This window comes from Chrysemys picta, chromosome 1 (assembly GCF_011386835.1).
Source record: "Chrysemys picta bellii isolate R12L10 chromosome 1, ASM1138683v2, whole genome shotgun sequence".
NCBI classification, from domain to species: Eukaryota; Metazoa; Chordata; order Testudines; family Emydidae; genus Chrysemys; species Chrysemys picta.
In genome coordinates, this window is record NC_088791.1 from 115093868 (window position 1) to 115106700 (window position 12833).

General features: G+C 37.5%; 1 protein-coding gene across 21 annotated transcripts in view; it reads right to left on the reverse strand.

The window, feature by feature from the left end:
- Nucleotides 1-12833, reverse strand: part of EPS8 (EGFR pathway substrate 8, signaling adaptor) — a 199669-nt gene that overhangs the window by 75172 nt on the left and 111664 nt on the right. For 18 of the 21 annotated variants that reach the window (XM_065567473.1, XM_065567446.1, XM_065567453.1 and 15 more), the window contains 2 exons: nucleotides 3845-3935; nucleotides 2475-2548 (listed from right to left, as the gene is read on the reverse strand). In XM_065567473.1, coding sequence (XP_065423545.1) covers nucleotides 2475-2548; nucleotides 3845-3906 — 136 coding nt within the window. In that variant the 5' untranslated portion in view covers nucleotides 3907-3935. Of the gene's footprint in view, nucleotides 1-2474; nucleotides 2549-3844; nucleotides 3936-8037; nucleotides 8175-10569; nucleotides 10884-12833 lie in introns of those variants that run through there. The other 3 variants (XM_008164262.4, XM_065567466.1, XM_065567548.1) reach the window with 3 other exon arrangements.

The window sequence follows — 12833 nt, forward strand, 5'->3', positions numbered from 1 at the left end:
TATTTTTCCCTGTTGGTCAGAATCAAGTCTGAAATGGCTGTCTGCTGGTTCTGCCATTTTCTAAAACAAAAAGTTGTCCATAATATATTACAATAACTTGTTGGAAAATTTTTATTTTTTTGTATTATTTTTTCCAACAGATGTCAAGGTAGTTAAATTCCCCCATGACTACCAGGGCTTGTGTTTTGGATATTTTTGTTGTTTGTTCTAGAAATGCCATATCCTCCTCGTCTTCCTGATCTGATCATCTGTAGTAGACTCCTACCATGAGGTCACCTCTATTTTTTCCCCCTTTTATCTTTACCAGAGACTTTCAACTGGTCTGCCTCAAACCTCCTTCTGGACGTCAGAACAAGTTAAGAGACATTTGTTTTAATTTTTACACAGTGTTGAGATCATTGTACCTCTACACAATATTTAAATACTACATTTAATTCTACATTTAGAACATAACAGGCAGATGGTCCCTTGTTAAGGTGACATCTGAGAGAGGCACGTGCAACAATTAAACTCTATCCATCTGCCTAAGGAGGATGGAGGGAGATGTGATGGCCCTGTCATGATGTAATCCTGGGGTAACAAAAGAGCCTTTAGTATTTTAAATCTTATGCTTACCCTAGTACATGAAACACAGCATCTGAACTGATTCTGGGCAATGACTTATGTTTAATCCTATAGACACAGGACAGGTATAACTATAAATGGCTCCTCCTCCATTTACCCTGGTAGCCAACGTTCTAACATTTGATAGGAAAAATGTTTCTATGAATCGTGTAGAAACAGAGAGCTGGAAGAAAACCCTATATTATCAATACCATAGGGCCTCTTTTCAGGGCTAAGTTAAACAGTACGCAATAGAGATTTTTTTCTCAGTGTATAGTACCAAGCAATTGAATAGTGTGTCTCAGAAAAACTATATCCCCAAACATTTTTCAGAATTGCTGTAAATTAGTTATGTAGCTAGTATGTTTTGATTTTACCTTCCTGAAGGAGTAATAGGAAATTCAAAGGGCTAGGGCAAGACTTCACACCCTGAAATCCAAACAGTGAGGTCAATTGTAGACAACCACCTCCACCCCACCCTTAGCACATAAGGAGAACTATAGGCAAATTGTGTATACCACCACAAAGTTAAGGGGGCACTTAGATACCAAAGTGATAGTCACCTTAGAAATACGTAAGATAGCACTGCGTAGCACAGCATAACAGGTACCCAGGTATAGCACGGAGTTGTCATAGCTCTTTAAAAAGTAGAAAGTATTCCTGGCTTTTTGTATAAAGAAACTAATCCTGGTTGGTCTCTGACTTTTCTGTTACCCCATGGGGTCAAAGATGGAAATGACCAGCTTGCTATGGAAGGACGTGTCTACACAGCATTGTCTACAAATATGCTTTATCCTCACATACTGTGGGTTTGACAATGGAGATGGATAACAGGGATCATGTGAGAAAGCCTGAAAGAGATCTTCCCAAGTTAATAAGAAAGCACTCAGTTAAAAGCTGTTCATTTTTTCATTCCACTCTTGGTCATGCTTCCTCAAATCTCCATACTGGTTTACCATTGATCCATTTATTAACAAAGAATAAACTTCTTTAAGTAGAACACAGCAGTCAAATATATTCAACACCAATGCCTTATAGAACAATGCAAAAGGTATAACGATCTAGGATTCCTTATTAGCAGCTGTAAAAATTTATCTCTTTTTTTCTTGAAAGAAAGCATTTATTCAGGGTAGGCAATGCCAGTGCCCTGAAATATATACTGCTTTAGGGATCAGGCAGTTCTTGGCAGAGTTTTCTACCTAACATACAGGTGGGGAAAAAAACAAGACACAGAAAGACTAGTTGACCTGTTCAAAGTTACAAAGCTCAGGGAATAGAATCCCAGGGTCCAAACTCCCATCCCCCGACTCTAACCACTAAACCATAATCCAAAGGAGGCAGATTTGAACCTGTTAACCTTGACAGAGTTTCTTTATATACCCCATGGTAGGTAGTTCCAATAAATAGTAATAACACTTTTCTTCAGCATCTTTCATCCAAAGACTAGAAAGACCTTTCCAAGCAGTAATGAATTATTCCTACCACCACCTCTGAAAAGCAGATACATATTCTTTCCTTTTTGCAAATGGGGAAACTGAGAAACAGAAAGGTTAAGTGGCCACACAAAGTTTATAGCACAGCTGGGAATAGGCTCCAGATCTCCTGATTCCCTCTCATGTGCCTTGGCCACAAGACTATTCTTCAACTCATTATTGCAATAAATACTGTAAGAATGGTGACTTGTTAAAGGTAAGCAGTTAGAAGCCTACTTTATATTAAGAACAAAACTTATTCTTTAGCACAGTTAGTTTTAACTCAGATACAAATCAATTTCATATATTAGATATACACACACACACACACACACACTTGCAACACTTAAAAAGTCACTGTTTAAATGACAGATTCAGTATCTATTAAGCAAGGCTTACCATAAATAGCCTTTGCACTTGCTTTCGAACTTTGTTCCCTCTCCGCCTGAGCAAACGTTGGCGAACCATATCCACTAGAAGAAAAGGTGTGTGGTTAGTCTATTTATAAATTTATTTGGTATCGTTTGCTAAAAGTATTCGAGCTTTGTAAAAATTTTCAAATACATATACCACATATGTATACAACAGTATTTCCCGCAGGGGCATTGAGAATGAACACCCCAGCTCATGTACATACATAACTACACATGATTTACTTAGATTGTAAGCTCTTTGGGGCAGGGATCATCTTTTTGTTCTGTGCTGGTACAGTGCCTAGCACAACAGGGTCCTGGTCTGTGACTGAGGCTCCTAGATACTACCACAACACACATAATAAAATTGATTCATAATTTCATAGATTTGAAGACCAGAAAGGACCACTGTGATCAGCTAGTCTGTCTTCCTGCGTTACTCAGGTCATAGAACTTCCCCAAAACAATTTCTGATTGCACTAGAGCACATCTTTCAGAGAAACCATGATAAATACCAGATTTTTTTTTTTTTGGTGGGATTTTACCTTTTCTTCTATGCTTAACTCACTACTGCTTCTGTCTTATTAAAGAGATAGAAAAAAAAAGAGTATCTGACTGCCCAAGGCTAAAAGGGAAGGGCAAGCAGTGTCCTCACTGTGTAAAAACAAGAACGAATTATATGTGGCCTCAACTTAAAGAAGGAACAACATTGGAAGTATTGATAATGTAAATTCCATCCCCATAGAAACACAGGCTGTCTTGTCCTAGGTTAGATAAGACTATGTTAGTGGTATAGCAATCCTTATACTCTGCAATATCCTATGTCTCAGAAAAAGGTAGCTGGCAGCCAACAACCATCAACCAATAACATAGAACATTAATTGTACAGTACTGTCCATAGGGGAAAATTATTTTCTGACTCATGTAAAGATCAGTTTAGGCTTTGAAAAATGAGATTAACACTTGGGTTCAGCATCGACCTAACCATTTCACTTTCCAGACAAACTAGTATGACAGCTTTAAGAAAATAAATATCTTATTGCCACTATGACATATCTCCATATTGCAGACAGCCTGAAGAGATTATTCAACAATACAGATTTAAAATTATAATCACCAATACTAATCAAAAAATTATATATATTGATGTCATTTGTCACTTTGGTTACGTAGTACAGAAACTCAAACTTCCCTTACAGAAAGTCTGCATATTTTTTCAGGAGACAAATTAAAAAAACTTTTCAAGATTTTGACTAATACTCCGAACATCTGAAACTTAAATACAAACGGAAAAAATATAAAGCTTTTTGGGTGTGCAGGGGGCAGGTAACAGAGAGAGTGAGGGAAGAGACTTACTTTATTTGAGAAGAGTAACTTCCATATACACTAGGAGGGGTATTTGAAATATGTCCATTCATTCTGGTCTTCAGTCACTCAGGGGAACAATCTAGAGAAGAAAAAAACAACATATGAAATTAATGTATTGTACAATATATAGGTTTGTTATGGATGTAAAAACCCTTGGAAAAATATGGTACATTTCAAATTAGGAAGGAAAAGAAACCAATAAGTTAGATTATCATTTGCAGTGGTATAGCACCTCGGGCTGCCAGTCACGGACCAGGACCCCTTTGTGCTAGGCACTGTCCAAACATAGAACAGTGTAGGTAAATTAACAGCATTTATTTTGATTTAATATTCTTTTGTAAAGACTTCTCAAATAAAGGAAAGTAGTTGACAAAAACAGTGATATTTAAACTTAAGAAAAATTCGACTACTTTTTCTAAAAGGCTAACTGGCTTAGTTAATATGCTTCATTTCAAACCAAAAACACTGAATTGAATTTTTTTTTTAAGTTAATAGCTATATTGTTCTATTTATAAAATGTATCAGCCAAATAGTTACATCACTTCTACTTAGAATTAAGCAATGTCATCATCTAAGGAGACATGTTTAAAAACTGTGGGGTTTAAAATCCATTGGAGGGAACATTCTGAAAGTTTAAATGTAAAGGGAGTTAGGTAAAACACAGTGGTTTGTGTCTGAGATAATAGCTCTAAAGCAGTAAGCCTACACTGGCTGGAAGGCTGTAAACTCCTTTAATTTGGGTATGCCTTCAACAGCAATGTTAAAACACTGCTGCAGCAGCGCTTTCATGTGCCTGTGTAGTCGCGGTACCAGTGCTGGAAAAGAGCTCTCCCGGCGTAGTAAAAAACCCACCCCCATGAGGGGAGTAGCTCCCAGCGCTGGTGCACTGTCTACACTGGCGCTTTACAGCGCTGCAACTTGCAGTGCTCAGGGGGCGTTTTTTCACACCCCTGAGCGAGAAAGTTTCAGCGCTGTAAAGTGGCAGTGTAGACAACGCCTTAAATGTATCCTTTCAAGTCAAAATTGAGACTGAAATAACACTGGATTTCATGATCCTATAAACACAGAGAAATCATCATACAAAGTATTAGGAAGGATATTCTACCATTTGCACATGGAGGATTTATATTAATTTGAAAACTTTCAATATATCAATGGATAGGTAAGAAAAACAGACCCCTTGATCTTTGGGAAATAGCCAAAACAAGTACTGATTATGCAAATGCTACTAAAAGGGAACAGACCATTACTTAGGAATATGGGAATTGCCATACCAATACTGAATATATGGCTCCATCTATATCAGTATCTTGTATTTGAAAATTAATGTTTTACAAGAAGGTAAAACCCCATTTCCACGGTAAGCATAATTTGCTTTACTATACCATATGGAAAATTACTTCCAAACACATCTTGCAATCAGGTTATACCTTGAAGCACTAAGGATTGCTAATCCTTATTTTTTTATATAGTTAGTGAAACTGCTCCTGATATTTTATTCAGACAAATGTCTAATCTTTTATTGACACTTCATATGAAGTTTTCCTTAATATCCTGAAGCATTGAGTTCCATAGATTAGTTATATATTGTGTAAAAAGAACTCACTTCTATCCATTTTAGATTTGCTGCCTTTCATTTTTAATTGTCCTCTCTCCTCCTTGTTTTATGAGGTAAAGGAAGCAATTGACTGACCTACACGACTCTTTAGTTTGTATCTGCATAGTATCTTCCTATTACTCTTCTTTCATTCAAAACAAATTTTATTTAGACCAAATTGAATCAAATTCTGATCTCAGTTACACCTGTGAAAACTCATTCCATTCAATGGATTGCACCAACTGGTCCTTACTCTTTTTAATCTCTCCCTATATGAAATCCCACTGTAACTGTAGCAACTTTCATCATCATTCTCAGATAATTTGCTGTCTCTGCTAGATCCTGTTTGAAATGAGGCTATCAAAGCTAAACACAGTATTGAACATTAGAACAGACCATTACATGTAATCAGATAAAAGAATGAAACAGTATCTCTCTTATTTTCTCTATATTTTGTCATATAGTTTAAAGTAAACACTGTTTTTTCCTCTTTTAAACCTTGAGCAGTGTTCCACACTGAGATGTTCACAACAGCTAGACCTTTTTCATGAAAATGGACAATTCAGACCCCAACAGTGTGTTTCACTTTTTTAAAGTGTTCTTTCTAGAGTGCATTACCTTGCACTTGTCTATAATTAATTTGCTTGCTATATTGGAGTGTTATATAACTAATTAGTAATTAAAACCTTTAAGGGTCTCAAAATCATCTCTATACTTGACTCAGTGAAAACATTGTGTGCTCTCAGCAAAATTTACTACTATGCTATTTATTCTTTTCCCCCCAGATCAATAAATAGACTGAACACTACTACATCTAGTACAGATCCCTAGGTCATGCTACTATTAACCCCTTTCCACACTGGGAATTGGCCATTTAATTCTTTCACACTGCTTCCCATCTCTTAGCCATTGGTCTGGCCCTTTCCTCTGTGTGTTTAAGTGTTCTATTGGCAATGAACTTTTAAAGGCTCCCCTCCAAACCCAATCTAAGGTAAGGCCAATCGCAAATTTTTGGGATCTTTAGGTTCATTTAAAAAGAAATCTGTATAACATTCCAGTCCTCTGGGATATTGAGGATTGCATTTAATGAGAAATGGCTTATTTTCACTAATTCAGCAACTATATTAATCTTCAGATTCTTCAGAGATTTCTGATGAATACTTGCTTTATACTGATAACCTCTACTTACTAAAATGAGGGGTGAAATGAATATTTTCAGTAAAAGCAAAATCATATATAAGGACTACTATAATGAATCTATAAAGTTAGCATCACAGATGGCAAATGAAGTCAAAGCTGGAACAGGAGTAATTGTTTAAACACATTTACAACAAAAACAAAGCAGATTAAGTTAGTACAGACGAAAATAAACGTTTTGGCTAAACATTTGTCTAACTTGCCTACCGTTAAAACTTTTTAAAACTTTATATTTAAACAAATTTAAAACTGAATGGTGGTGAAAAATCTAGTCAGATATGATCCTCTGAAAGCCATTACTATCCCAGAATTTTCAGTTAGATGCACCACTAGGAAAAATATTGAAGAAAATTACATTTTTTAAAATGTTCCTCAATTACTGGATTTTGGACAACTTGCAAGATTACAAATATCACAAATTAGTTACTCAATAGTTTTGAATGAAAGGGGATTACTAGTTACACATATTTTATCTTCCCTTTGCAACTTTCTGATATTAAAACTTCATATGCTTTTGAAATTAAATGGAGAATACTTTGGAAGCCATCATTATAAATATGTACTAAAGACCCATTTCACTCCTTGGACCAAGACAGTTCAGGAGCTAAACCAAAACAAACCTAAACCACTTAGGAGTATGTTTTATCTGATACTTAGAAAATAGTACCAAAAAGTTGCTATTGATTATCAAAACTATATTTTTTCAATTTGCTTTTTAAGCTCAATGTTCTAAAATCACATTGTTTATCAAATTTACTTTTTTTTTTTAATCTGGGGGTTTTAAAAATAGCTTTTAAAAACAACACTTATTTCCGAGTAACTGCATAATGCAGAGGGAATTTTTTAAAAATGCAGTATACAAGCACTAAACACTTTACTATAACGTGTAGTGCATTAGTTTGTTAATATTCACTTATGAAATTGCCTCATTTTTTTTTTAAATTCTAAATGCTCGTTCAGTCTCTGAAAACTAGTTCTATAGCAAGTCAAGTAGTAAACATTGTTAAGCTACTGAGTAAACATTGTTAAGCTACTGAGATCCCAGAATCTAATAATAACTCTACTTCCTGTTTAATTTTTCCTCTCACTCAGCTCAACAGGTCTCACTTAAATAAGTTGGTGTTACTGGCTTTAGATAATTTAAAGATAAACATCCTAAAATAACTGTGATCCCTGCTTCTAAAGAGATTTTAAACAACAACAATTTACTTATGAAAGCATTTTTTTTTTTGTATCTTTATTTCTGTTTGAAGGAATTATTTCACTTTCCTACCCCTCTGAGAAATGTGCATTACAAGGAATAAAACACTAACTAAAAGTCAAGTAACACTATAGTTTTAAAAAAGAAAATTAATACAATTTTAAAACAAACAAACAAAAACGTTACCTCGAACAGAGTTTTCTACCCTGAAAAGGGAGAAGTGGCAGAGACTGCATGAAGTCCATTGGGGACTTCACTTTTGTTATCAGTTTCACATGGAAGGCACCCAGATAGTACAGCAATGGGCAGCAGTATAAAACCTAAGACCGTGTTACACACAGTTTGTCTTCTATTTAATTATTTCAGATAGAGGTGTGATTTTTCTTTTTTCTTTTCTTTTTTTTTTTTAAACTGAAAAACAGTTAAGTTGGTACATTCCTAGTGTGGAAGAAACTCTACCAGTACAAAGGTGCCTTACGCTGGTATAGCTTATTCTGCCGAGTTTACAGGAATGAGTCCACACCGTCTAATTGCATATGAACAGGCTGGGGGAGGATGTTGTATCGCTTTCACCACACTGGTATAGTGAAAGCAGCACAATGTGTGTGACGTAAACAATGAGAGATAAATAGATACATGGATAGATGAAGTGATAGATTCTTTGCCAACCATAATGAAATTATGATGCCATTTGATTTGCTATATATACACACACACACAGGCTAGATATTGTCTGACTGACATATGACATCAAAGAGTTTTATGTAATAACTAAGTCCATGAGCTTACCATAAAATCAAGGTCATAAAGGTGACTGATCTTTTTTCAAAATGCAATATTGTCTAGTAGTTACAGTGGGCGACATATTCAAGAGACAGAGTTCTCTTCTACTCACTATGTGACCATGAACGAATAACTTAACCTCACTATGCTCCATCAGTAACATAGGAGTAATACTCATCCATCTTTATGAAGTATCTTGAGATCTGCCGACGAGAAGGGCTTTATAAGTGCAATGTATTAGTATTAATATAAAGAATACTTCACCCTAGTGGTAACTAAAAAGGGAGAAGAGAATGCAAAGATACTATAGGAAGACAGATAATGGGAAACACTAAGGGTACATCTACACTACCCGCCAATCTGGCGGGTAGTGATCAATCCATCAGGGATCGATTTATCGCATCTAGTGTAGACATGATAAATCGATCCCTGATCACTCTGCTGTCGACTCCTGTACTCCACCGCGGCGAGAGGCAGAAGCGGAGTCAATGGGGGAGTGGCAGCAGTCGACCCCGCGCTGTGAGGACGTGAGGTAAGTTGACCTAAAATACCTCGACTTCAGCTATGCTATTCTTGTAGCTGAAGTTGCATAGCTTAAGTTGATTCCCCCCCCCAGTGTAGACCAGACCTAAGTGCAGTCACCCAAAATCTGCACCAAGTTGAAAGGGAACTATGTGTTGAGCACAAGACACCTGCCAACTAAAAAATATTTTACTCAAGGTGTTTGGATCAATGTTGTCCAATTAGCAACAGAAAAATTCAAGATGGTGACTGCTGAGTTTTCAACTGAGGAAGAAAAAGTAACACACTTAAGAATTCAACTTCAGATTTCTTAGTGGTGCTAGGGTTATGGGAAGTTGCTGCACTCTAGAACGGATTAAAGCCTTTTGACAGAGAGCATTGTTAAGAAAGAAAAAAGGTCATGCTTGCAAGATAATACTAGCTAAAAAAAAATATTTCAGAAATGGTCTGCCTTTGATCTGCTAGTATGGAAAGGGGAATTCTCCAGCTGTAAAATTATTAAAGAAAAGCCTCTAACAATTAGGGAATGGATATCTTGAGAATGGCGAATCATCAGGACTCTAAGTCATAGGACAACTATGAAATTTCATTGCATATCTTGGAGAAAATTACCTCTGGTGACACCATATGGCATGATGATCTTCGGTGGCGCATAGTGCAGAAAGGGTTTGCATCAGGTCACTAATTCACATATGGAGAATTTACAGTGTAAGATAGTCAGACATGCCCAAGAGAAAATTCCTAGCACCTCATTATGAACTAAATTATCCATGTCTGATAAATCCTATATTACTACTTTTATTACATGATTTTATACACTTGTTTTGTTTGACACCCTCCTTGTTAAGTTAAAACACGGCTTCATAAATGAAAACACTGCAAAGCCATTGAAAATTAACATTGTCAGAACCATGTGAGTTCTGCATGCTTTTCATCTTAACCAAATTCACCCATGTTACTCTTCCCTGGCCCCCCTCAACCACTCTTGATTTTCTATTAAGTCCCCACATCAGCAAACCACCCCTATTCATCAAAGGACATGATTAACTTTAACATGTGCCAAGTCCTGTTGACTTAAGCGCTTTGATGAATAAAAATAAGCTTAAGAACATTCTTATGTATTTTACAGAACTGGAGTCTAAATACTATGTTGACACTACATTAAAACTACATTAGTAACACCCCTATTCAGAGCATGACTTTTTCCCAAAGGACCTAATGCTGAAAGCTGCTGAGTGCCCTCAACTCTCACTGAAGCTCAACAACCTCTAGAAAAGGACACTTCAAGTTCCATTTTTTAAAAAAAGCGTTAGTATACTTAGTTTGTGGGTTAAGGTAAGTGCCTCAGTTTTTCTGAGATAATTCATCCACCCAGTGAAAATGTATCTTGAAATACATAATGCTGGTATTTACCCTTTACAAAGGACTTTTCTGCTACTAGCAAGGATCAATGACTGAATACAAAAAGTAAGGCAGCAACACGGCTTCTTAAAGTCATCACAGATCAAAAGCCAATTCCTCATTCTGGTTACTTCTTCCTTTTCTCTTCTCTCACCCGCAATTATTTCCAGCGCTCCCAACCAACCAAGGGAGCTTCGCTCTTTTGCTGATTTTCTCTTTGCTGGTTATAAATACATAGTTATTTCTATACTCCTCAGATATGTCAATATGATGTTACCATCACAGTAAAAAGCTGTGCAGCCATCACCTCCCTTCAAAGTCCAAAAATAAACACAAATGGCATACATTCGGAATTAATTACTCCCATCCAACAACATCGGATTGATAAAAAGCAACAGCTTATCAACATTGCTGAGGCTTGCCAAACAGCGACAGGGGAAGGTTATAGAGTGTGTGGGGGAGCAGGGATAGAGGAGGCTAAGAACGGGTGAGAAGTGATAATGTATTTCTTGAACAGTAGATACTCAATAACAAAACACAAACTCACTGTCAGCACAAACCCCAAAAGACAAAGATTCTTCCCCAGCCAGATAAGTTGGCAGAGTGCAATTATGATACCAAAAATAAAACCAAGTACAATAGTACAATGCAACATTTATGTGGGTAGCATGTATGTATCACTGTCAAAGAGAGCCATTCATATTTTTTCCTTTCAGATGGGTTTAAAATCTTAGAGGATAAAGCAAAATAAGATTAATCTGTTACGGCATAACTAACCATGGATTCAATAAAACTGTATTTAGTGTCTCTAATATTGTTTGTGCTGATTTTATCATAGCATTTTTGTACCAAGCTTCTGGAAAACTTTTTTTTTTTAAATTAACTTGCTTCATTGTATGTTCCCTCTTATTTTTCCTGGTCTCTTTAATTTTCCCTTCCATATATGGTTCTCTCCCCCCTACATCCCAGAGTCACTCCCTCACACTATTTTTTTTTCACAACTATTTTTAAATGCTCCTCTCCCTTACCCCCGCAAAAAGCTCACCCCAACAAAAACAATTGTCCTTTCATGTCTCTAAACTATTTTCCTTTATGCTGCTGCATCTTTCCACCTTCATTTGTTTCTTTTCAATATCTTCTTACTTTCACTACTCTCTTTTCTATTGTTGAATGGACTCAAACATCTGTCAGGTGACATGACTGTCTGGAAACTCTACCTGCTAGAGTTACAGGTTATAGCTAAGACCGCTGTCAATGAAAGTTCATAGGAAAAAATATTTTCTTTGCTTTTTCCCCATTTGTTTCCTTTGTGCTTTGGACAACACTTTGCATATAGGCATTTTCAGTTTCCTCTGCTTTTGCGTATCTTTCACATAGTATACACATGTACACACAAGTTTATAATATGTATATGAGTGTAGAAATTCTATAAAAACACTGCAGAGTCTACTCCTGAGGGAATTCTGCACCAAAAAATAAAAAATTCTTTGCCAAAATAATTAAAAATTATGTGCACACTATTTTAAAATTCTGCAAATTTTGTCAATAAATAAACGTGGCTCCAGCATGGCAGTGGGGAGCACAGGCCACTGGCTGCATTGAGATGGGAGATCACCCTGAAGCCCCCAGCTTTCCTGGTACAGGGACTCAGCAATGAGGCTGCACCTGACCCAGAAACACCCTGTGGCCCTGCCCCTCTGTACCAGGAGCACCAGGTGTGGGTGGGCAGGCTCAGTCCCACAGGATCCAAGTGTGGAGGGGCTTAGTGTGGGGGGATCCAGATATGGTGTGAAAGGTTTCTGTGTGGGGCAATCTGGGTGTGGGCGGCTCAGTAGGAGATCTGGATGCACAGGAGCGCGTTGAGGGGTTCTGGGTGCTGGGACAATGGGACCCTGCAGGGGATGCAGGTGAAGGTGGTCGGGGCTCAGCAGGGGGGTCTGGGTGTGGGGGTCCAGGTGCCAGGGAAGTGGGGCTTGATGGGGTGGGGGATGCAGCTGGTTGGGGATCAATGGGGTGGAGGTCTGGGTATGAGGGGCTTGTCAAAGAGGTCCAGGTATAGGGGCTAGAGCTTGTCAGGGTGACGGTTTGATGGGCCTGCTTAACGGGGGAGCCCCAACTGCTGCTGAGGGGACGCCGCATGCTGGGCTCCTGCTTCCCCCTCACGATTCCCCTCTCCCCTTTTCTTCTCCATCCCCCTCCCCTCATTTCCTTCCCCCCATTCTCTCACCCCCCCTTCCCTCCCCATTGCCTCTTCCCACCAACCGCCTTACGCAGCC